Raw genomic sequence first — 25,639 nt, forward strand, 5'->3', positions numbered from 1 at the left:
CCACCGGAACTCTGCGGGAGTCGGGGGCCCCGGTGACTCTTGTAGAATCTTCAAGGCTGATGGGACGCTTTTGGGAATGGGGCCCATGCCCTAGCAGTCAAGCGTCCGAGTTCCAGGGTTGCCCAGAGCCATCCTTGCAGGCCAGGCCCAAGTCTGTGGAGCCGACCGCCATTTCCTGAGCTCCGTGGCAGCCGCCTGTCGCTGTATCGCAAGAGTGGGTGCAATTCAGCCGGATGGCGGGTGAGACGCTGCAATAGCAAGAGCAGGCGTAATTCAGCTGGCCGAGCAAGGCAATGTGCCGCAGGAGCGGGCGCAACTTAGCTTGTCGAGTGAAGCGCTGGGGTGTAGCTGAGAAACCTCCACCTGGGGAGGTGGGGGAGGCTCGTTCGCGCCGCCTCTCCCTTCCAGTGCACCCCACGCCGTCTCCTGGCGCAGGTATATGTGATGGTTGGACCAGGGCACCGCAGGACGTGTCTTTAGGTCAAACCCTCAACTATGGCACCCAACATCCAGGACTTATGCCATTTGTGCAAGGCAGTGACATCGAAGCATGTCAGGGACCAAGCATATCCAGAGTCCTTCCTACAGTCTCTGCCTTCCTTCTTACCTAGTTATGGTTTTTTCACTCCCACTCCAGGCTTTTAGTCTGTGGATGGAAAACTATGAACCTACACTCACCTATGAAAATCTTACTATTGATGCTTGACTGAGGCCAAGGAGATCAGAGTGCATGAGTCTCATGCTCGATCGATTGAGCTGGCCGGATCAGGCAACAAGAAGGTGGTGGGGGTGGCGGCATCAGCAAGGCATCCCCCCATACAACTTGTCGGACATCACCTCTGGATGTACTGGGGACGAGCCTTGGCACATGGTGTCGTCCCCGGGGTATTTGCACAACGGTCCTCCACCCCTAGGCCGCCAGCTATGCTACCTCGACAGGAACAGCCTCATGCATTTGGATCGATGTTGCAGCAGGCTGCCATGTAAATAGTTATTTAATAAAACGTTTTACCCTGTTACTTTGCTGGTGTGTTGTATATATTTCTAATATTTGCATAGGGTTTGTCGTTATTTTGGGCGGGGTGGGCGGCGGAGCCGAGCTGTCTTGCAGCCATCATGGCGTCGAGCTCGGTTTCTCTCACTAGTTTCATATTTCTCATGAGGGGTTGTTCCTAATGTTTCTATTTTAGCGAGGTCAAAAAGAGATCCTATCAGTGGCCTACTGATTTTGCTCGATTCCTTTTGTTTTTTCTAACGATTTTTAAGTTAAAGTTTGCTAGCACGATACAGCGGCTAGTCCGCATTTTATATATATGTCCTTTTTATTAGGGGTGTCCTCCGGTGGAGTCGGACGATCTACCTCTAATAAACGGTAAGTGTTCCTCTGAAGGAATGCGTCTTGAAAGTGGCTGACTGTAATGCATGATATTTCACTCAGTGACTTTCAGGCCCATGCTGTTTCAAAACTGTGCAGGTGCTTGAAGCAGGCGTAGGTATAGCCGCAGCATTGTGAATATAGTGCATTGGTTAGCCTTGCTGGAGCTGCATCACACTTGCGATGCAACTCTAGCTATGTATTACTTTTTCAGCACAGATGTGTTACGCATGTATGGTGTTTTTGTACTATGGTGCGCCACATTTCAAATGTGGCACACCATGGGTAACGGAGCACTAGCATACTGTGGTGCACATTAACTGGTGCATATCTGGGTATGAAGTAGTTAACATAAATCTGCCCCATAGGTTACAAATCCGCGTTTAGTAGAGTGTTCGGCCTTTGTAGTGTTATGTTTTTTCTGTTATTCTATGTAGGTATGTAATATTGCAAGATTTTTGTCACGAAAAAGAAGCCATGAGTATTGGGTGTGTGAAAGATTGCAAGATTTTTAAAATTAAAAAGCAACAACCATGGCATTGTTTAATATAGTATTGTAAATACTTATCTTTAACAATGATGAGAGAGTAAAAAAAGGTTAACCTGATGTTTTAAAGTTATTCACAGGCTTCTTTAGAGGAAGTGTTCTATATGATTGTAGCGTGGGTGTTTCACTTTTTTATAGGTAATAGAATGCATTCTGTATGCTGTAGCAGGAGGAGTACTACATGCTTGAATATTCTATAGTGCTTATTTTCATTTCGTAAGTGGTATTGAGACCGACACAGAACTTCAATGGATCGGAGGGGCTGTTCCTGTGCATCTGGAGGACTGCCAAGCCGTTGCAGCAGTGGGAGTGAGGCCTCTCACAGGGGCGTAGCGCAGCTCCTTTTGATGTTCACAATTGCAGATAACAGGGTAGATATGTCCGTGGAATTTATGGATGGTTAGTCACACTAGAGTGTGCGCGGCGCCCCTAGCACCTCATTACGGCACACAGGGGAGCCGCGTTGCACAGTTTGAGAATCAGAGACTTAGGAGATAAACCTTCATAATAGGAAGGCTTCTAAGCGATAAAAATCGCCGGTGCTCGGCGTTAAAAATATCACTGCTATCGGTGGAATTTTCCACGGTGTTAGTGCTTCAACAGCAATGGGAACACATATCTGATAGAAAATCCTGTAACAATCTCAGTATTTCACATTATCGCGTGAAAAGAAAGTCTTCCGAAAGATGTTGAACGTTGTTCTCTTTTGAGAGTAGAAAAGATAGTGAGGGAAGTGTGTGGTGTGCTCCGTGTAAATTGCAGAATAGAAACTACTAAGAACCAATTGGAAGTGTTGTTTTCAAGTCACATGACTTCACATGCGCGTCTCAGGACGTGTACGCGGTGATAGTATCTGGTCACGTACGTCATTTGGAAGTAGCGGTCTAATTCAGCGAAGTTTCAAAACGTGAAAAGGAGTAAATCCAAACACATCCGGATTTAATATATCTTCTGAGCTCGATTCAACCATACAATTGTTAAAGTATAAAACCTTTTATATATTTTTTAAAAAATACCAAGGTGTGTACATTCGGTCACGCACGAAAGTTTAAAAAGACATTCGGCTCCATTTAATGAAAATGTTCATAATAATATAAAAAAGAAGCCTAGGTTTAGTCTCTTTGACGTACTATAAGTTCTTTGATGGGTCTATGAAGAAATTCAATAAGTTCAAATTGCAAAGTTTTCACGAAATATGTAGGCGGGTGCGCGCAGTCGGTCGCGCACGTAAGCCTGGAAATGCGCTATCCATTTTATTGAGAACTGTTGCCGAGAGTGCGCACACCGGGTCGCGCACGAAAGTTTAGAAAGGTTATTTTTACTTACAGACAAATTTTAATGCGTTCAAAAAAAGGCAAGGTACAGACTTTCTAATTCTGTATCGCTTTACAAGGAGTCTCTATGCAACTTGAACAGTGAAGAAAACGGCTTGTTTCCGAAAAAAATATTGCCAGAACTTTATTGACAAAAGTATAGGTTGCATACACGAGATATTTCTGAATTAGCATTTTAAAAACCAATGAAATTCACTGAAAAAACCATAGGTTTTACACACGTTATAGTTGGGAAGTAGCATTTACAAAACCTATGAAATTCACTAAAAAAACCATAGGTTTTACACACGTTATAGTTAGGAAGTAGCATTTACAAAACCTATGAAATTCACTGAAAAAACCATAGGTTTGACACCAGTTATAGTTAGCTGGAAATTTTACTGATATAAAACCAATGAAATTCCACGTTATAGTTAGTTGGACTCACTATAACTTGCGCGTGTAATGCACTGCTGATGACCTCACATATTACATCACTCATGACATGGTCAGTGACATCACTCATGAGATCACTGATGACACCATCCTTGTGACAGAGTAACAGATCTCCTTTCAGTGTAATGTAACCCTTGAAAAACATTCAAAAAAAGAAAAAAGAAACTAACATTTTCCAAAAAAAAGATATCCATACCAGTTACAACCAATTCAGTAATTCCACCATCTATATACACACCCACTCATTCACCAACAGTTCTATATAGTCACTCATACATATACTCACTCATCATATGAAGTGATACACCTATACTTCCTGTTACACACCAACAGTCATCCAAAAGTTGCTCACACACATACTCACACATGCAAATAAACTATTGAACATCCATTTTTTCGCATACAGAGCAATACATACACTACCACCTTACTTCTATTGAAAATGACACATATTTATTCTCTTAAACAATCACTTTTCGAAACACATACTTATGTAAACAGGAACTTTTACAATCTCTTACTCTCACATATACTCACTTATATGCATCAATATTCACATATTCTAGATTAAAACATATGTAGTTACTGTTTAAAACACTAGTGAGACAGTCATTTACTCACTAACATACACATATACACACTATTCAACCATACAGTCCTGCACATATGTAGTCTTCAAAATACATACAAAAAAAGAGTCTGCCACTCATGCATCAATGTTGTAAGTAATTCCCACACTAAACAATACAAACACTCATACTGATACTAATAAAACATCTAATAACCCATGTACATACACATGTACCTACTCACCAACCCATGCAGCTACTTATACACAAAGTGAAACACTAATACATATATTTAAAATTTTAAACATTATTCACTAATATTTATTTTTCAGAAAGACACACATTCACTGGATGGTGTCATGAGTGATGTCATGAGTGATGTAATATGTGATGTCATCAGCAGTGCATTACACGCGCAAGTTATAGTGAGTCCAACTAACTATAACGTGGAATTTCATTGGTTTTATATCAGTAAAATTTCCAGCTAACTATAACTGGTGTCAAACCTATGTTTTTTTCAGTGAATTTCATAGGTTTTGTAAATGCTACTTCCTAACTATAACGTGTGTAAAACCTATGGTTTTTTCAGTGAATATATATATATTTAAAAGTTTGGGGGGGTGGGATAATGTTAGCCTCCGTGCATTTAATGAAATCTAGATTTTCTTGGCATGGTAATTAGGAGAATCGCTATTTCATTACAAGACCAAAGGCTTCCATTATGCATGCTGGTAGCCTTGCAGAGCTAGAGAGGATGTGTCCTAATGACTAGGGTGGTCGCCCTCGAAAATGGGGAACCGGGTTATAATCTTGGCAACGTTCACAAAATCCTGTGATTCTGGGCAAATCACTTAATCTCCCCATGCCTAACAAAAATGAATGTCTCCTTGTGTAACGCAAATGGTGCTCATGTAAATTGCTCTGATGCCCGATAGCTTTGGGCTATATAAAACTCTGAAGAAGAAAAAACTACGTTTGACATGTGTTCTATTGGCTTATAGTAAAAAAAAATTTGTCCTCATATAACCTGCATACTATTGTATAAGCATCCTCTCGATTACAGCAACCCAGATGCTTATAACTTAGAGGGTCTGATCTCAGCTGATATTCCGTGGGGGCAAACCCATTATGCACATCGTAGACTGACCGAGAGGTGTAATCATTGTGACTGTTCGCTGGTCGATTCAGCCCACCCACCTTCCTCCTACTCTAGTAATCTCCAAAATGAGCCGTACTCGCTTCCATTTCTAACACAGTTAACCTTGTGATCTAATTTAAAATATCTAACTGAGTTCCCCCATTCCCTCCAAGATGGTGGGTCTGCCTGACGCCGCCTTTTACAAATTTTTCACCTTGCCAGGAGAAAAAGATAAAACACAAATTTACTTTGTTCGGCGGTAATTTCACCCTCCTCTACCCTCCCTGAAGACTGTACTATCCCAAAAATATTAGTACAAGGCATACCTCTATTTCTTTACCAAGTAGCTCAGTCAAGGCCTTACCCACTTTCTTCCAGTAATCCTCCAACACTGAGCAGGTTAAGAATGTATGGATATAAGCAATCGCAATGGAGCGCACACCACTAGCCCCTCCTCCGGATCACTCCTCGGGAATCTGGTACATGGAGTTCTTGAGTGGTTCACCCCAGTGGGTGCAAGTAAGTACTTGTAGAACTGATGATCACTAGACCCGATACATGTCCCGGGTTTTTGGATATCGCCCGAGACATGGCTCGGGTTTCGGGATAACTTCCCTCATCAGTAGAGAAAATAGTTAGGGGTGGAAGAGAAGGCCGCAGAGGCGCACCCGCTGATGCTTACTTCATGGACCACAATGCTTTGGGGCAACACGCTGATAGGACAAGCAGTGTGCGACCAATTGGACTTTCTTTTATATTCAAGCTCCCTTGAGCTGGTGGGGCTGACGAGCCCGGGATACGCACCTGCGTGCCACGAGTGGTACCGGACCTGAGGATATTTTTTGGCAGCCTACGCAGCACCCCTACATATATGCCTATTCCCTGCTGATGAGAGGTAACAACCTTGAAACACGTGTCCAGGGATGGCCAACGCAACAGTGATTTTTTGCTCAAAACCCTGGCAGAGGCGCACCCGCTGATGCTTACTTCATGGACCACAATGCTTTGGGGCAACACGCTGATAGGACAAGCAGTGTGCGACCAATTGGACTTTCTTTTTTTTTTTTTTTTTTGAAAACCTTTATTCGAAAAAACAAGGAGTTACATGCGCAGGCCCACAACCATCATGGCCGGCCGCAAAACAGTTGATCATAAACAGGAGGGAGGTATACCAATCGGCCAACAGGATATACGAAAAGACACCAAATCCGGTCGTGGGAAATAAAACAAAGGATAGTAGGTTTTCGTTTGAAAATTACAAAAGGAGAGTAGGGGCTGTCACAACAAGGATATTGCACCACACGTAAAAAGGAGAAAAACCAAAAGACATGAGGGACACACCCGGATTGCGAACTGAGGCAGGCAATAATTATAACTACCAAAGAAACAAAACGACCAAGACGGTAATACCAAGTAACCGGTCACAATACAATAAACCACATTCCCAGATATCACCCCAGAAATCCCACCCCAGTAAGAGAAAGTCAGGGGCCTAAAAAGACACCCGGAGAAAGAAAGAAGGCACAAAACCAAGGGACAGCCAGCCCTACAAAAGAGGAAAGAACCCTCCCAAGCTAGAAAAGAGCGAAAGGGACCATAGAAAAAAAAAACCTAAAATAACAAACCCCCCCCACACCCGCCACCCTGCACCCCTGTGATGGCTACGGCCTAGCCCATAAACAGCGTGCCTGTCGCCCCGAAACTGCCCCAAAGAAGGGAAAAAGTACAACAAGTACAAAGAATGGAGGAGGAGAGAATGAGACAACGAAGGTGGTAAAGATCAGCAAAAGAAGAAGAAGACCACCAACAATTATATATCCGGCCACCTACAACCGGCTTCCACATCCGACAGGATACCAACGGCCGGTGTAAGCAATGTCCCGTTCACAGTATACAGTCCCAGCAACGGAAGGAATAGCGACCCAAGAGAAATGTCTTAACCTAGCCCCTTGCGATCATGTTGGTTGATGGATTCCAGCCGTCCGGCCAGTGCTGCGGAGAAGAAACAATCCCGGAACAGCCAGCAGAGGATAGGAGGTCGCCCACGAAAGTCCACGTCAAACAGTCATATGTCCGGGAATGGTACAATCCACAGGGCAATGCAACTGTAAGTCGGAAGCAGCCGGCCAGAGCGACAGTCCCAGGAATGGATGTAAAGTCAGGCCACCAGCATACGAAGGAGATGACAAAAATGGCACCCAGGGACGACATCCCGGCCAGCGTACAAAACCATAAAGTCCAGATCTCCTCCGGATCATCGTGGTTAGCACCTCAGCAGAATCAGATCCATGTTCCTCCGACCTCTCCATAGGTACCCCGGCATGGAAATCAACAGAAATCGGCTCAGGGTGTGGCGCAGTGTACAGCACTGGGGGGCAACCACAGCCCACAGGAGAAATAGCAGCAAGCCTGCACCCCAAATCTCGGGCATAAAGACGAAGAGCAGCCCCAACCGCCTCCAGAGCACACAGGATAGCACCGGTCCCCAGCGGCGTCTCAGGCAAAGGGAGTAGAGCAGCTTCAACCACACCAGGCTCACTAATGAAAGGCAGCCCGGGAAGCCGAGCGCCATGATAACTCACCGCCCACCGTGCACTGCGCCGACTTCTCGCCAGGGGCCACCGGGCCAGAGACATGGGGGCGACTGAGGGCATCGTAGAACAGGCTCAATCGCTTTCAGGCGACATCCGGACCCCAAAGTGAACTCCGAGATCTCCACCGTCAGAAGCCGAGGGGCAAAGCTGAAAATGGCGTCCACTAGCAGCAGAGGAAACAAAGAAACTGTTCCGACGTCCTTCAAGCCAGGCAATGGCAGAGATACAATGTATCCGGGAGCGAAGGAGCACAGAGCGGGACGAGGCGCTTCAGCGACAAGAGCAAATCGGCAGCCTCCCCTCCGCCGACCGGCTCCCCCACCTTCGCGCTGACCGCCACCGCTGTGGCCGAGGCCGGCAGAGCCAACAAACAAAGCCCCGGTCCCCCAGCAGCACCGGGCCGGGAAAGGAGCAAGGGGCGGATCACCGCCAATACAACTTGGATTTCGCCGGGAGACACACCGGCGTAGTCAGGATAGTATCACCGTTGCCATGATGGGGTAGAAGGACAGGATAGGAAACAGGATATCGAAGTAAAGCGCCAGGGTCGGCGGAGCCGATTTCCTAGGCGGCCATCTGCGTCGCGAGCTAAGCTCCTCCTCCAATTGGACTTTCTAAGAATGTATGGATGTCGTCCGCCTCTTGTGCCTGGCATCTTATACAGCCCAATTCACCTCCTCCCCTTATTTTAGATATCTTGAGCGGAGACCAATATATCCTATTGATGGTAAAGTAGTGATTGTTACTTAGTGCAGCGGATTTGATTAAACAATATAATTTTTCAAAGATACTTGCCATAACATTTGGAGCTCTTCATCTGGCAAGCACTCATCCCAGACCATTTGGGGGGGTCCAGTTTCCTGTCCGCCGCCTCCAGTAAGTAATTATACCAAAGAGCGATTTCCTTCTTCCTTGGGTTGACATCCTGGAGATCCTCTTCCATTGTACAGTCTCCCAGAAATAGCCAATTTTGACTTGCACACCATGTGGATATTTGATAGTATTTAAATCTGGATAAACTGTTTTATGTTAGATGGTTCCAAGCATCCCACGAGAGGCAGGTGTTTCCTTTGACAATATCGCCCCACCTCTTCACCTCTGCCTCTTTCAGTGGTTGAGATAACACGTTGTTCATGCATTCCGGGGTGCCTGGGGAATCCCACACAGGTGCCCACTCGCTGTAGTAGGGAATGCTTAAAATACTACGACAGTCAAACCATAATTTGGCGGCGGCAAGTGAAACCTTAAAACAAACTTTTTTGAAAAATTTTGGGGCGCCAAATTTGTACATGAAACCCTCTGCTGAAATTTGGTGCAGCATTGCCTTGAACATGCAACCCATCAAGTGGTCCTCCGGCCTATTTAGGAGAATTCTGTTTTGGAGTTGGTGTGCCCAACAGTAAATCTGAAGGTCGGGTAGACTCAAACCTTTGTGTGTCAATTTTCGTCTAAGCTTTTTCCAGGAGAGTCTGATCCCTTTCCCGGCCCAAAGAAAAGAGGAGATGTTACCCTGTATTTTGTTTAGGGAGATTTTGTCAAATTTAGGGGTATGTTATTAAAAAGGTAAGTGAACTTTGGCAGAACACACATTTTAATCAAATCTACCCTGCCATAGTGTGTCGACGGTAAATTCTGCCATCTTTTTAGCTGTGTTTCGACTTCTTTAAGTACTCTGGCTGTATTTGTTTAGGGAGATCAGACAGCTCTTGAGTTATAGTGATTCCTAATACCGTATCTCCTTTGACACCCTGTATCCATGCACTTCGGAATTCCATGCCATGATCTCCTTTTTACTGTTATTAATCTCATATCTTGACAATTTGCCAAAAACCTTTACTTCCCTTAGTAGGCTTGGTAGAGCGTGGTTAGCATTCGATGTAAAAAGGATTACATCTTCCGCGTATAGGGCAAGTTTCCTTAAAAAACCATTCATTAAGAAGGGCTGTATTTCATTGTTTAATCTTAGACTTGTGCAAACGGCTCAATATATAAGTCGAAGAGTATAGGAGACAACGGGCAGCCCTGTCTGGTACCCCGCCTTATTGATATTGGGGCAGAAAGGCCCCCATTTACTAATATTTGAGCGCATGGTTCGCTATATATTTTCCCCAACAGATCTCTAAAAGTACAATCGAACCCAAAAGCCTCGAATACACTTTGCAGATAACACCAGTTAACACGATTAAAGGCTTTTGCAGCACCCAAAGTTATTATTGTTAATGGGGTGATAGCCGCTGTTGCCAGATCTAATGCACCGATCAGAGAAATAACAAGATGCTTCATCTGCCGCCCGGGGAGGAAGCCCTTCTGACCTTCATGTATTATTGCCCCAGCTGTTTTACTCAGACGAGCGTTAATAAGACAGTTGAAGATTTTGTAATCGGAGTTCAGTAGGGATATCGGGCGATATGATTGGCATGGATAGGATCTTTACCAGGCTTTAAGATCACGGTGATGATTGCCTCTTTCCAGGAATACGGTAATGGAGAATGACCCCGCAGAATCTCAAACAGTTTCAACCAAATTGGGATGATTTCCTCCATCAACAGCAGATAGATCTCATATGGAATTAAATCCCTTTTTAATTTTCTTAATAGCATCCATAATTTCACTCCCTGTTATGTCTTGATTTAGTAATGTTAATCCTTCAGGAGCCAATTTTAGAAGCTTTTACTGAGCCAGCCAAAGATCTACGGCTATTTTATCTAGAACTAAATCCTCCCTATACAATTCTTGGAAAAATTTACAAAATTCCCTCTCAATCTCGCTCTTATTATCAGTGAACTGAGCGGCAGATTCGTCCCGGTTTTCTATTCTGATCCTGGTTATATTGTTTTGAAACCTGTCCATTCTGCTCTTTATAGCTAATAATTTACCGCATTCCTCACCCTGACCAAATTTTCTCATTCTGCTTGCTTCCCACTTCTCTAACACTATTCTTTCCAATGTTAACCTATATTCGCGTTGTTGATCTTCCAACATATCCATCAGTTTATCTTTTTCTTCCCCCTGATCTTGTCCAGATTTTAATCTTTCTTCAGATCTCCTCAGCTGCTCATCCAGTGAAGCTGTCTTCTCTTTCTCTGATTTAACCCACCCTGCGGCCGCCCCCTTCAGCATACCTCTTAACCACGCTTTAAAGGCGTCCCAAACCACATGAATAGATGCAGATTCTAGATTTTGATTAAAAAAGGCTTCTGCATCTAATTTGATCTTTTCTATTATTTCGGTTTGTGACAACACTCTTCAGTTTAGTGTCCACATCTTACACAGTGGAGAAGAAGGGAGCTCCATACTCAGTTATATTGCACCATGCTCTGATAGGTGTATGAGCAAATATTCCACTTTCTTAACCCTTTCTACTTCCTGGCGGTCCATAAAAATGTAGTCTATCCTAGAGTAGTGACCATTCTTTTTACTAAAGAAAGAATAATCTCTCACATTTCCCATTTTTTTCGCCATATATCACACAGATTAAAATTATCCATCATGGCTAAGAGACATGCTCTTATGCGGGCCGAATATATTTGTGTACGCGGGGAAGATCTGTCCAGCTCATTATTCATTAATAGATTAAAGTCTCCACCTATTATCAGTGGGGCCTCAAACTCTATCAGGACAGAGCAAAGATTGTTCAAAAAGCTCACCTCATCCTCATTTGGCCCATAATAACTGGCCAAAGTAAAGATGCTGCCCTGCATTTTTATCTCTGCCACTACCCATCCTCCTTTTGTGTCTGCCTGTGTTCTGCCTAGTTCTATTCCCGAGTTATTTTTTATGATTTTTGCCACACCTTTAGAACAACATTGCTGGTCAGTGGCTATAACTTTTTTTACCCATTTCTTCTTGTTAAATAATGCCATACACTCTGACCTCATTAAATGGGTTTCTTGAAGCATTAAAACATTCATGGGTGAATTTTTCAAGTATTCAATAGCCAGTCTCTGTCTCCTTTTCACCCTAAGACCGTTTATGCTCCAACATAATATGCCCAGTCGCTCACTTCCTTTATTCGTATTCGCATTCCTATCCCCCATCCCTTGATTCCCTGATGCTCCTTTTCTCAAAAGCCCTGGCTACGTAAATTGAAGACGACACTTCTTTTTAAAAAAAAATCTTTTTGACCCTATGCTACCCACCACACCCCCCTCCACCACCCCTGTGCTCCCCATTTCCTCCTCCCCTCGGAACCCTCCCTGTCTACTTACTGGCTATTGCCAATTCGAGGTGCAAACTCACACCTGTCGTACATGGAAACCTTTATTATGCTGGTTTCGCCGCACCTACACCTATATTACTCTACTCTATTAGTTCAATCACTTTCACTTTTTATGAGGAGGGGAAAAGACACCTCAGCTAACCGCTTGCCTTACAACTTATCATGAATTCATCTACCTCCGGGGAATACAAATTATGCATTTTGTTGGCTCTCATCACTTTAAGGTATGCTGGGAACCTCAGCTGAACTTGAGCACCCAGTTGCCTGAGGGGGGTCCATCCTTTCACATAGTTCCCATCTTCTGTCCTCTGTGATTCTTGAGATATCAGATCTTATTTTGAAGGGGCACTCCTGGGCCTGAATAGCTGTTAATTTTAAGGCCGCCCCTAATAGCTTTTCTTTAAGGGATTAAGAAAGAATATTAACCAGGATTTTTCTAGGCTATTTACGACCAGGATTAAGCCTGTAAGGATCTCGATAGACTTGCTAGATTTCTGTATCCCAGATCGAGGCTGAGAAATTTGAGGAAAGGTTTTAGTCATAATGTTTATCACAAAGGCTTTTATATCCCCTTCTTCTGCACCCTCCTTGATACCAAGAATATGAATATTATTTCTCCTGGAGTTATTTTCCATCCTCTTTAGTCTGTCTGATATTTTTCTTTCTTTAGATCTAAGCCTATCCAATTCTTGGCTATGATCTTGGACCTCTTTCCTGAGCTTAAGCATTTTCTTTTCCAAGTCCTCTGTGCGTTTCGTTAGTATTGCTAGATTCTCCTCCAAGCTACTACACGTATCTTGGATTTTTTTCTGGTTACTTTCTGAGGTGACACAATGCTCTTTAATTTCTGCTGAGAGCTTGCTCAATAAATCTTTTACTGCATTTAAACCTGTTGTATCCAAATCTTTAGCTCCCTCTTTAAATTGTGTAGCTTGAGTTTCTTTACCCTGATCGACCACCTCTGAAATTGGTATATTTTCTGATACCTCGTTAATAGTAAAGTTAGTTTCGCTCAGGGGTGAGTACTTGTTTGAGACCGGAATTATATAAACTGGTGTCGGAGGAGGTAGGGTAGCAGTTTCTACATTTTGTTGTACGGACTCTGTCTGTACCTCTGCGTGCACCTCCTGTACCTCCTTAGGGGTGGACGGGTCCATTCTGTTCTGCAGATTAACCTGCGGGTTTAACTTAAAGTAGGACCTTAGTGAAGGTGTTATTATAGACGCTGACAGCTTTTTTATTTTTTTCCTTTGCGAATATATTCCTACCTGCTTTAGTAGCCGAGTTTTTTTCCTTTGGGTTTGCCTTGTGTAGGGATTAGGGAGTGATCTGCTTGTGGTTCCACCTTGGGGTCCTCGACCTTTCCCCTGGAAGAAGTTCGATCTTAGTTTATATCTTCTCCCCCCCAGCCCGTTCCTTGCCTGTATTTTCCTCTTTTCCCTTCACAAAGCCTTTTTCTGGACTAAGGTTTTTGAACTCTCCCTCCAGCTCCACCCCTTTCCCCTTACTCATATGAGAAGAACCTTTAGCAGTCATGCCATACCCCACGCTTGCTTTTTTGTTCTGCTTTCCGAGGTTGCCCTGCTGTGAATGTTGTAATAGCAGCTGATGCCTGATACCACTGTTGGTTGTATACCGTGCTTCCTGACCCCTCCCCCTCTCCCCCCACCCCGGGAGCTACCAGCATAACCTCGGCCGGCACCAGCAGGTATTGCTAAATTTAAAGATGAATTGCGGTAGCGGAGTGCAGCACGGAACTCTCCAAGCGTACCTGCCGCCCTGAGAACTGCCGGGCCAATCCACATCCAACCCCCCCCCCCCAGCAGTCTAACACTGACCCACCGTAAGGCACCATGAGGTAGCAGAGGGAGCAGAGGGGAATACTGGGTGTTGTGGGCTCCTGGCTTCAAACAGCTGACTATAGCAAACTTGTGATGAAACCCAGGGAAAAACCGGAAAGAAAGTGAAATCAGGAGGCGAGGCAAGGCAGAGAAGCAAAGAAGAATGGCGAGTTAGATGAGCCGCTGTAAGCTGCGTCGCTGCCAAACGAACCACAGCAGACCGCAGTGCACTGCAGCCAAGCGATTTCCAAGGCCGCGGTCTTGGTCCTCAATCCCCTCTGGCAAACTGGATAAAACCCGAAAAAGATGTCAACTCCCGGCCGAAAAAAAAGTTGTAAAGGTGCGGGGAAAAATCACTCCATTTCGCCACGGGTGAGAAAGCAGCTCCCGACTAGCACGCTAGCTAGCCGCCATGTTCCCTTGTGGGCGTGAGGCAGTTTACTTGCATGCCACAGGTGTTGTGGATAGGTATTTCTGCCCCCAGCCTACCCTCATCAACCAGCTAGGTTAAATGGAGGCTAGCCATTGGAAGAGATTGGCTGTCAGTCACTATTTCCCCGTCGGAACGCGATTCGGGGTCGTTTCCGTGTCTTTTTTTAAGTCCCGCCCCCAACACCCTCCCTCTCGCCATCCCGTTGTCCTGCCTTCTCGAAGTTCTCCCTCCCTCCCACTGTCTGTGCCTCCTCCCTCCCGTCCGCCCACTGTCTGTGTTTGATGAGTCCCCCCCCCACACCCTCCCTCTCGCCGTCCCGTTGTTGTCCGTGCCTTCTTGTTCAACCAAGGCGTTACCGTTTCTTAGCAACCGCTAGTCCTAAGCCTGTACAGAGCGTGCCCCTTACGTATCTCCTCTAGAAGCCATAATGGAGTCGTAGTTTGTAAGCTTTGTCTCCTTATACTGCCTGGAATAAAATGATAAAATTAAACACCATATCCCATCAGCCTATGCGAAAGCCTCAGTCAGGGTGTGACTAAACGTAGCGTGTGCGGGAAGCTCGACACAGGTCCCCCAAGGGTGCTTGCCGGAGGCGTAGAGTCTGTCGGGAGTTGTAGTATTTGGGCTCGCGTTGCCTCTTCGTCGATCAAATGACCCCAAACGACCAGGACTCGGTTTCCCGGCAGGTGCCTTGTCAAGGCCGGTTCTCATTTGAAAGGGGAAACTGGGGCTGAGTATTCGAGTGGGCACCAAAAGCAGGTGAGTCTTGGGGGGCATAGAAGCGGGTTGTGTGATTTTACTGAAGCGAGCGGAGCTCTGGGAGATGTAGTTTGCAAAGGAGGGCTTGGGAGGCATTGCCATTGTGCTTTGTGGGCGAAAGACGCCAGTGTCTAAAACTGAGGGTGAAAAGATTTTTGTTATCCTAAGCTATCAGGGAATTAATTATTGTGCCACACGCTGGGCGGGGAGCGGAAGGATCCCATCATTATCCGTTTACACGTGGCTTTCGTTAAGTGTGCCTCATAGTATCAACAGGAACACGAGCACTATTGTCTTGAAGGGAATGTTAAGCACAAGGGGAAATAACCGGCAACCTCCCAAAGACACTGTCAAGGAAACGTGTATCCCGTTTTATTCTTCGTCGTTACGTCAGCTCTATCTCATATCTATAAACAAAAGTGCATGCCAATAGACCCGACCCACACGGGAGACTCCCGATGTTTGAAGCCAAAAATGGCATAATATTCACTGTTTCCTGGTTCAAATTTCGTTTGTTTTAATAGAAGTGAGTGGGGGAAATACAATCTCTTTATTATTTTGTTAAAATCTCCTACTTTCCTCTTCTAGAATGTTGGAATGCGCCATGCATGCTTTGTGACCGGTTTCCCCTTATTCCTTATTCTAGCTATGCTTAGCAATGTTCATTGGGCTACAGGGCATAACAAATGATGTGCGGGAATGATGGTGGAGTCTTAACAGGGCATCAAATCGTATTTATTTCGAATACGGGGATGGGAAATCTCTTATCGAGGTGTTCCATAGAAGAGTTCCTCTGGTTTGTTCTATTATTATACATAGTTTCTTGGGGTTTGGTCGGTTTGGTCGGTTTGACAAGGCTTGTTCTTGAACATATATTTATTCTTAGATGGTAGTAACTGAATGTGCACAGCCTTTTTTTGTCTTAATTAAATATTGGAGTTTTCTGCATGTGATTTTAAATGTCTGCTTTGTTCGGGCCGGCAGTCTTGTTGGTATTTCAGTTGTGGGTGGGGGTGTTTGTGTTGGGCCTGATCATTGAGTAAGGAGTCCTAGCCCATTGGCGTCCCACTGGATGCTCCCCTTGGCTTCCCTAGATAATTGCTGAAGTTGTCACTTGTAGACTTTTGCATTTCGTTAAATCTTGCCCCATTGTAACCACTTACCATTTAATATTTTTGTCAAGAAATGGAAGGGTGAAGCCTTCCTGACTGTCTGGCAAAACTTTTTGTCAGTCACAGACCGTGGATCATTGTTAATGCTCCCTGTGTCCTGATTTGCCTGCTATCTTCTGCGCTTCTGTGGACAACACTCACCTGGAACGGTTAGTAGGATACGGGATTGCTATTTTCGGTAGTTCTTCCTTTCCGATCCAACCTGGAAAAAGAAGTTACCTTTGAGTAATGAGTACAAAAGTACTTTTGGTCCAAGATAGTGGTATGGATGAAAGTTCAGAGCTGTGTGTTGCTGCTGGCCCATTATGTGTTTCTCCTAATTACTATGTTTCTTCAATGTTTAGTAGGTAATCTCCTTTGTCGGGATGCCTGGATAGTGGTAGTATATCATAGATGGAGATTTAGCAGTGGCAGTCCATTATCTTCCGTATTACGACTCTCGTCATCGTACCGGCGGTAGATCACTGTCTGCACCAGGGAACAGTCGTCCCCTGGAAGTGGCAGAGCTGCGCCACATTTTAAAATGCTCAGTGGGACTGCACCAGACCCTCTAAGCATATTATGAGTACCTGCACCTCCAGCCATTTCATGGCGGGAGCCCCACCATCAAAAGGCTGGCAGTGCAGAAAGAAAGTGGGCCCTACAGGGCCTCCATGCCCACCCCCACCATGGGGATACATTCAGGGGGGCACATCATATGGCCCACTGTCTGTATTCCCACAAAGTTCTAGCACGGCATGGACGATAACATCCATGCCGTGCTGGAACGTTTTTTACCACTCACATTGCAGTGCCTGTTTTCCATGGGAAAGGCAAAGGAACGTTAACCTTCCACAAGTTTAACTCGTACTAAGGCGGGCAGTCCTTGCGCTGCTTTGGAGGTGCTGCATCAGCGGAGAGCCGGTGCAGCACTATCAAAGTCGAAATTAGCCCCTAAATCCTTCTCCCCTAAGTGAGGTATAATTATTTCACCATTCATCAATGGTCGTTTTCCACACCAGGATTCTGAAAAGAATGGTATGATGAATAGATTGTTGCTATACTCTGGGGTTGCATGCTTACATTATTGTTATTTCCTGTGGCTACTCCACTTCAGGGTCTACCTGCACATATTAAACACCAGACTTGTTTGGGGGATGTTTGGCTTGGTGCCTAAATGCACATCCTGCTTGCATTCATGTTGCAACAGTCTAACTGGATTTATATCACTGTCAATACCTGTTTTGGTTTAATGTAGCTGGGGCAGAAGATGAAGAATATTCCTGTCAGTTGGTGGTGTACACCTAAGATTACTATATTGGTTTGTGGGGAGGAGAAAACAGGGTTAAATGCATAAAGATGCATTGTATCAGCAGTTATTAGTGTGCCTACAAGTTCACAATCCAATTTGTGCTCCTTTTAGAGAAGGTCAGTTTACCTGTAACCAGTTTTGATCGGAAGATGAACTCAGTTATTTTTTGTCATTTTTTAAAAGTGGTTGATGTTGTCGCCCATTTGCTTGTCTAGTCCTTGAATTTGCAGATCTATGTCAGTGGCCATAGATATGGGCTTCACTGTGCAAGTTCTAATTGGAAAACCCCCCCGATTTAATTTAAGTCCTATGTGGGCTGTTTGCATGGTAGCATCCAGCTTATCTGATTTGAGTGTGAATGTGACCAGTACTTATTTTGGAGTGGTAGGGACTACTCCTTCCCACGATCGGAATTTGTTGCCAACAGCCATGGTAGGGTGTCCCTCCTCCGAGTCCTTCTTTAACAGTACTAAGTATGTTGGCTGTTCATTGCATCATGAGACAATTGATGGTTACTCTGCAGTATCTTTTACCAGCACTGCTGTACGGGGCTCAAAGGCACAAGTAATGTTGCACCACAATTAGTTAACCAAGTTATTTCATTTTAGTTACTTGACTCTCCAGTTTTGGTAAATAGGAGACTCCGGGTATATTTTAGGAACTGTGGGCCATATGTACTAAAGCATTTACCCATAGACACAGAATGGGTAAAAATCCTTTGATACATCTGTCCCTGTAAGTGGTTTAGGAACTCTGGTGGAGGATGATACAGTGAAAAACAATAAGCCTAATTTAGAGTTGAAGATATTACTTCTAAAATCAATCGGTCTTTCGCTGCAGGATGGTGAAGTAGGGCAGTTATTTGACAATGGTAGATATGACCTCGGAACATGTGTAAAGCATTTATCCGCTGTGCCATAGTTTTCAACCAAATCTGGACCAATGTTCTTTTAACACGGAAATGTTTTGGAGTCTCTCCTGCCTTCGTGATTTCTTAGCTTTATTACAGTGTTCTTTTCCCCTTGCCAGTCAATAAAGCACACTCTCAGGAACAGAGAAGCATTGCATACGTTGGATATAGTATGTCTATAAAGTTTGTAATGTCCGAAATGCAAAAATATTTGTGTCTGGGTAACTGGGCTGCTTTGGGCATCAGATAGGTTGGCGTTCTAAAGTCCTGGGCCATATCACATCTATTGGAACTAATTAGGGCTTCATGTGTTCTCTGATCACTGCGGGGAACTGTGCACCTTGTAGATCGGACAGCCAAAGCAATTTCACTTGTGGGTACTCGACTTCAGGGACCCATATCTTGCAACAGGCCCATTGCGCTCAAGAGTTTGGTAGCCGGAGGGACCCACAGGGCATGTTGCAACCACTAGACACACAGGTTGGACTGGTCAGGAATGGGAAATGGGTCAATCTCCCATCATATATTCAAATGTTTTTTTTCTGGGATTGTTATGGCCAGGAAGGGCAATCAAGCTAATCTGAAATGCGGGCGATTGGTTGCAAACAAAGTAGATACAACTCAAATATGTTAAGTGAAGAGGTCAATCCTATGGGACATTCTGAGGTTGGGAGATTGGGAAATGTGTGACTTTCTGTGGTCAAGAATGGTACCAGAATGTCAGGAGCAATGCAGGCTCGCCACACTCACAATTTTGAATTAAGGTCCCACTTATGGTCTCGCAGTTTTTTAAGTCTCGCCTAGGCAGCGCTTGTGCTGTCTCTTCAAACCATGCTGTATTCAGATATGGACTAGAAGCTCAGCCAGCTTTCCTCCCATTCTTTTAAATTGGCTCCTGTTACTGTCCTTTCCAAATAGTTGCTTTTGATTTGTCAGTAGGCTTAGTAGTCTCTCCTTAGTATTGCCTTTTCTCCTTTTGTGACCGCCTATGAGGACTGGCCTTTTTACTGTGTTACTTGGTATGTTTTATTTACAGTCTGTGAGCACTATTTTATTAAACAGCTTTCTCCTATTGGAAGCACAACATGTTTTTAGGTTTCGCCTGGCGTCCGCTGCGCAGCAGCGTTCGCGCATGCGAAATCTTTTGAGAAGCAGTACGGGGGCTTTGTCCCGCCTGCTCTTCCATTGGCTAGCTCCATAAATGGAGGCTAGCCATTGGAAGAGAGATCTGTCCGTCCTTGCCGGAGCAGATTCGTGGGCGTTCCGGCAATTTTTTTCTCTCTCCGCCCCTTTGTTGCCGTCATTGCGGCGATGGGTGTTGTCTTATTTTTTTTCCCCCCAGGATGTTTGCGGCCGCCATTTTTTTCTAGGAGCTAGGGCGAGCGGGTGGGTTCACGTAATGCTCCTTTCTCGTCAGGAACCTCCTGCAGCCTCTCCCTGCCATGCCAGAGCCGAGGACACACAGCCGCGGCATTCCTCCCCGTCCCTTCCACCCCCCTCCTAGTCCGATGCCTTCTCGCTGATCTTGATCGTTATAGGGAAGTTCCCTGATTCCCTTAAATGCTTCTAGGAAGCTGCTCACTTCAGGGGAGTAGGCCTCACAGATCCGCAGTCTGCCTTTTCTGTAGATGCTGGATTTTTCTCCACGGGCCCCCTCTCTTCCTGGAGTCAGAAAGTCTACCTCATCACTCCCTGCTTGCTTCCACCGTTTTACTTTCTGGATGCGGGGTTAACGGCCATCAGTGGCCCTTCGCTTAGAGAAGGGCAGCTGGATTGAACAGATTCAGATCATGAGGCTCTGCAAGCTCCGGCATTTCTCCCCGTCCCTTCCACCTCCCTGCCAGTCCGATGCCTTCTCGCTTGTCCGCTGCCCCCTCCAGACCCCTCCTGTCTTCAAATGCTCCTTTCTCATCAGGAACCTCCTGCAGCCTCTCCCTGCCCTGCCAGAGCCGAGGACACGCAGCCGCAGCGGGGCTGGAGGAAAATGTAAGTGTTTTCTAGGTTTTGGATCAAAGCAATAATGCTCTTTTAATGTAAGGGGATTTTTTATCTTTTGTTTATAACGATTGTTATTTTCAGACCTTAGTAAAGAACCAAAGGTTTCTTTTAATAATTTTGTCAGGGAATTTGTTTTGGTGGTGTTAAAATAGACTGTGGCCCTAGGCCAAAGTTGTAACCCACTACGCAGGTGCTGCATCTGTGCCCAGTGGGTACATGGAGTGGCACTTGGCCTTTCCCTGCACCTCGTCCCCATGCCGCAGAAACCTGCTATTTCCACTGTGTGCAGTACTTATGCTTCCATTTGCCCCTGCACATGTTCATTTGCAATGTGCAATAGACTGAGGGTGCAGGAAGCGGCTTTGGGGCCATGCTCTGTATGCAATCTTGTTGCTTCTAGAGATGCTGCAAATTACACTGGGTGCATGGTGTTTCGTCCAGTGCAGCAGGTACTGTGTGTAGGATGTGGCCGACAGCCATGCTCTGTACACTGTCTTATGCTTACCAAAGCTGCTTTCGGCATGGCTGAGACAACGAGCCCTGTTCCTGTGCTCTCAGAATGAGTTGTGTACCTTGTCCAGTACATTGGCAGATGCAGTAGACTAAAAGTGCAGGGCGTTACTCTCGGACACACCCTAGCTTTAATCTCCATGCCCTTAAAGCCACTAGGCATGGCTATGACTGGGCGTACACGATGTGTGCCCTTCTACCCCACATCCTTCTCTGTGCCATGCTCTCAGACCCCACTGAAGCAACTTTGAGTAACTTCAGCCCTGTGCCACTATGATCTTGATCGTTATGGGGAAGTTCCCTGATTCCCTTAAATGCTTCTAGGAAGCTGCTCACTTCAGGGGAGTAGGCATCACAGATCCGCAGTCTGCCTTTTCTGTAGATGCCGGATTTTTCTCCACGGGCCCCCTCTCTTCCTGGAGTCAGAAAGTCTTCCTCATCACTCCCTGCTTGCTTCCACCGTTTTACTTTCTGGATATGGGGTTAACGGCCATCAGTGGCCCCTCGCTTAGAGAAGGGCAGCTGGATTGAACAGATTCAGATCATGAGGCTCTGCAAGCTCCCATTAAGCCTATTGACTCTGAAGTGGCCAACAGGAAAACCAGCTTTGTGGGGCAACCAGATTCATTTTAAAGTTAATAACCATCAGCCATTTCGACTGTCCGTTTGTGGACAACTTGGATACTGCATACAAATACTTATTCCACATGTACTAAACATCAACTCATAGAAGCCTGCCTGGTGCCTTTTTATAACACAACGACCTCAAAAGCTACTCAAAGGATGTGAACCAACGCCCCAAAAATATATTCTGGGTGAACTTTTGTTCTCGTGCTAACTTCGGTGTAATTCTCTTCGGAAGATTTTTCTTGCTGCCAATGTCTGTGTTTCCTAGTTTCCGCTGTCTGTATTTCTGTCTGCTTGGTCTGTCTCAAAGCGCCTCGCCCCTTCCCTCGTTGTGCTTCTGTTCTGCCCCCTTCCCTCATTGTGCATGCTTTTCTACCCCCTTCCCTCGTTGTGCGTGCTTTTCTGCCCCCCCTTCCCTCGTTGTGCGTGCTGATCCCTGCATGTGACCCAGTTTTTGTACCTCTGTTCCCTGCTTGTGCCTCGGTTTTCGTGCCTCTGTTGCCTGCTTGTGACCCGGTTTTCATGCCTCTGTTGCCTGCTCGTGCCTCTGTTCCCTGCTTGTTCCCGTTGTCATTGTTTTTCGCCTTTCTCTTCCTCCTCCTCCTTCCCATTTACTCATCAGAATTCTACAACATATACAGGAAAATTTGTCATGAGCAATGACAAAAGCTCTAACTTTTACAAAAGCGAAACCGTTGCATTGTAAATGCTTGTTTTTAAACTCTTTTTATTAAACATGTTTTCAAACGACAGTACTGAGGCAGATAAGACGGTACACAATTGTGTAAATAGTCAGGCCAAAAGCACAAAATCTGTATACAGTCTATAAGTAATATAGTCTGACTTGTCCCTGCAATCCATGGCCAATTCCCACCAAACATAACTAGATCACAAGGATGGTACAACTTTAACATCCACAACTCCATTGCCAGTCACATACCCCGGTATCTCAGCTATCCCTCGCACCTTTTTCCATTTACAAGGGCAACCTGTGCTCTGCTCTCTGACACCAATCATGATCTGCCTTCTGGTCCACTACCTGGTGAGGGGGAAGAGATGGCTCTCCATCTCCGTGCAATATTGCGCTTAGCCACCCCCGAAGCCAGATGCAGCCGTATCGAGGCTACGTATCCTCCCCTGTGATATTAATGTGGTGTCCTTTGGCCTCCACCGATAATTCATCCTTATGAAGTTGTTAAAGACATTGTCGAAGAATAGGTACTGAGTACACCTGACTTACAGGTGCGCAAGTCTTTGGGACGTGTGGCATTTGATTACATGTATTTATCTAGATTGCGTATTTCTTGGTGCAAATGTGTATAATGGCTATGGTTTTGTAAATATGTAGATGTTCTTTGGGTCTGCTTGACAATTGATAACTCTGCTTGAAGTGGTTGTGGGCCACTGCATAGTTTTCATATGGGTTGTTTTATTGGATGCTGGTGGGTCTCTGTTCTGTTTGTCTGTCACAGTATGTAACATACAGTATTGTCATGGCTATTTTTGTCCACAGGTGCTTCACTGCTAAGGAAAAGATAACATTAAAATAAATTAAGAAAGTATTTACAAACTGCACAGATGAATTGGGTTCTAGTGCAGCACTTGGATGGCTGAGTTTATGCAATACAACTGAATCTCTTGATGTTGTCTTCCTTATACATGTATACCCTTTCTATGTGGTTATGTAACTGTGTTTGGTGATTCACTCCTACTGTAGAACAAATGAAAATTATAATAAAAAAACTTTGAATCTTTCAAATGCACTACTCTGTCTCATCCTATACCTCTTTCAATATATCCTCTCTCCACTCTTTCATCCCAAACCTCATTCTGCTACTATGATCTCCAATATAACCCCTTCTGGACTCTTCCCTCGTCAATCCCTCCTTGTCTAACCCAAACCTCATTTCACTACTATGATCTCCCAAATAAATACTTTCTAGACGCTTCCCTTTTCTATCCCTCCATTATCCTACTCAATCCAACTAACAGACTTGCATGTCCACCACTGAAATTAACTCATATTTCCCTATACTATTCCACCACTAATCCTTTTTGGTCCAGAGTAACGTGCTACTCGCCGAAAAGCGATTTGACGCGTCGTCGTAAGCGCTATATAAATACACGTAAAAAGTCTACATTGAGTGGACCTAACCCAAATTATATAGAAAAGACTATAAATGTTCAAGTGATATTGGACTGCATAATATTGTGGCATCACCATCTATGGACAGGAAAGCCTTCCAGGAAGAAAATGAATGGGAATGAGTTGCTGCAGCACTAATGAGTAAAATCATCAGTACAGCATAGGAACTGCAAAGAAAGCCCAGTCACAGCAGCATGGCTACATCCAGGTAGAATTCCAAAGGTTTTGTTTAGGGAGTGGTCCCTTTCACCAAACCATCTCATCTTGCTTCCGTGCGTCCTGACCTTAATACATTGGCCCAGTAATTTTGCCTAGTGTGAAACCGGTCCGTTTTCTTAAACTTAAAACACCTGCCATATAATTGGTGTGCTATTGAAACGCTGGCATCAGTGCCTGTCCCCACCAAGTACACTAATACTCATGTTCTGTCCATTGAACAGCAAATGTGGAACGCATCATAATAGCTGAATGAATCATACGATAAGCTTTGATTCCCTGTGCAGACAAAGACTACAATAAAAACAAATTGCTTTGTATACATTGAGGAATTTTTTTGTTTGAAACAACAAATAGAATTAAAAAAATAATTATGGAATGGATGTTGTTTTGATTAAAGTATTCATTTAATTTCTTGTTTTTTCAGGGACTTGGGTAATAACAAAATCGGTTGCTTGAATGCAGACGTTTTCAAAGGACTCTCAAATCTCGTAAGACTGTACGTATTTTATAATGGTTTAAAAGTTTTAAAAAAACATGTGTGATTTGAAAAACTTAGTAAAACATACCTTTTATTCAGTTCTATACATTATGTTGATAGGATTACAGGTCATATCAGCGACGTCTGTTTAAATGTGCATTTACCGGCTATATATAATTTTTTTATGAATATTAACATTTACAGTGTGTGCAATAATTTCTAAACCACACTTTCTTCTCTATGTACTTATTTGTGAATGCAGGAATCTTTGTTATATATACGAATTCACTCATGCGTAACTATTATTGTGTGTAGTATGTCAGAGTAAGCTAATGTAAATACCTGATATGCAATCAAATGTGAATTCAGGAATGCAGTGATTGCTTTAGGAAGCAATACACTGTTAAGTTTTTATATTTCATAACCATGAAGTTTAAATAAAGGATGTAACTTGGAATCACAATAGTATTGGAAAAAATCGTTATATAATCTCTCTTCAGCAGCCATTTGACTGCATGTGCCATGTACAAAAAACTTGAAAATAAATTAAATCACACCTGCAACTGGAAAAATCAGTGGCGAAGCCAATAGGCCTTGCCTGTGGGAACTACTGGCCTTGCAAATGGTTTTTAGTGTGCTGTCCTACAGCCGTGTTGCGACCCCCCCCCCCACCCGCATGGGCGTTCGCTCTTGCACGGGCACCCGCGGGGCCTCCCTCTCACCTGGTTCCGATAGCTGCTCCTCACCGCTGCTGCTCCCGAGCAGGGACAGGCTGACAACTTCTAGCCTGCTAACTTTCTGCGGCTCCGGCGTGGGCTGCGGGGCAGGACTCGTAGCCCCTGCCCTTCGGCCGCCTCTGGGGCTCCGCCCTGCTAGTGTGCCATTGGCTGAGCGCCCCTCAGCGCTGGCTCATCCCCAGAGCTCCCTGCTAGAATGCCAGCCATTGGTGAGCCAACGTGGTCGAAACAGGCTGAGAGTTTACAGATAAACTGTATTATCTTTCCGCTCTGTCTCCCCTCTATCCCAACATCTCTTTGTGAGGGA

The 25,639-nt window shown here is 44.8% G+C and overlaps 1 protein-coding gene across 2 annotated transcripts in view; it reads left to right on the forward strand.

Moving 5' to 3' along the window:
• The window catches only part of ADGRA3 (adhesion G protein-coupled receptor A3), a 499,756-nt gene that overhangs the window by 168,180 nt on the left and 305,937 nt on the right, over nucleotides 1-25,639 (forward strand). For both annotated transcript variants that reach the window (XM_078678405.1, XM_078678406.1), the window contains exon 4: nucleotides 24,542-24,613. In XM_078678405.1, coding sequence (XP_078534531.1) covers nucleotides 24,542-24,613 — 72 coding nt within the window. The remainder of the gene's footprint in view (nucleotides 1-24,541; nucleotides 24,614-25,639) is intronic.

Source organism: Lissotriton helveticus, chromosome 2_2 (genome assembly GCF_964261635.1).
Source record: "Lissotriton helveticus chromosome 2_2, aLisHel1.1, whole genome shotgun sequence".
NCBI classification, from domain to species: Eukaryota; Metazoa; Chordata; class Amphibia; order Caudata; family Salamandridae; genus Lissotriton; species Lissotriton helveticus.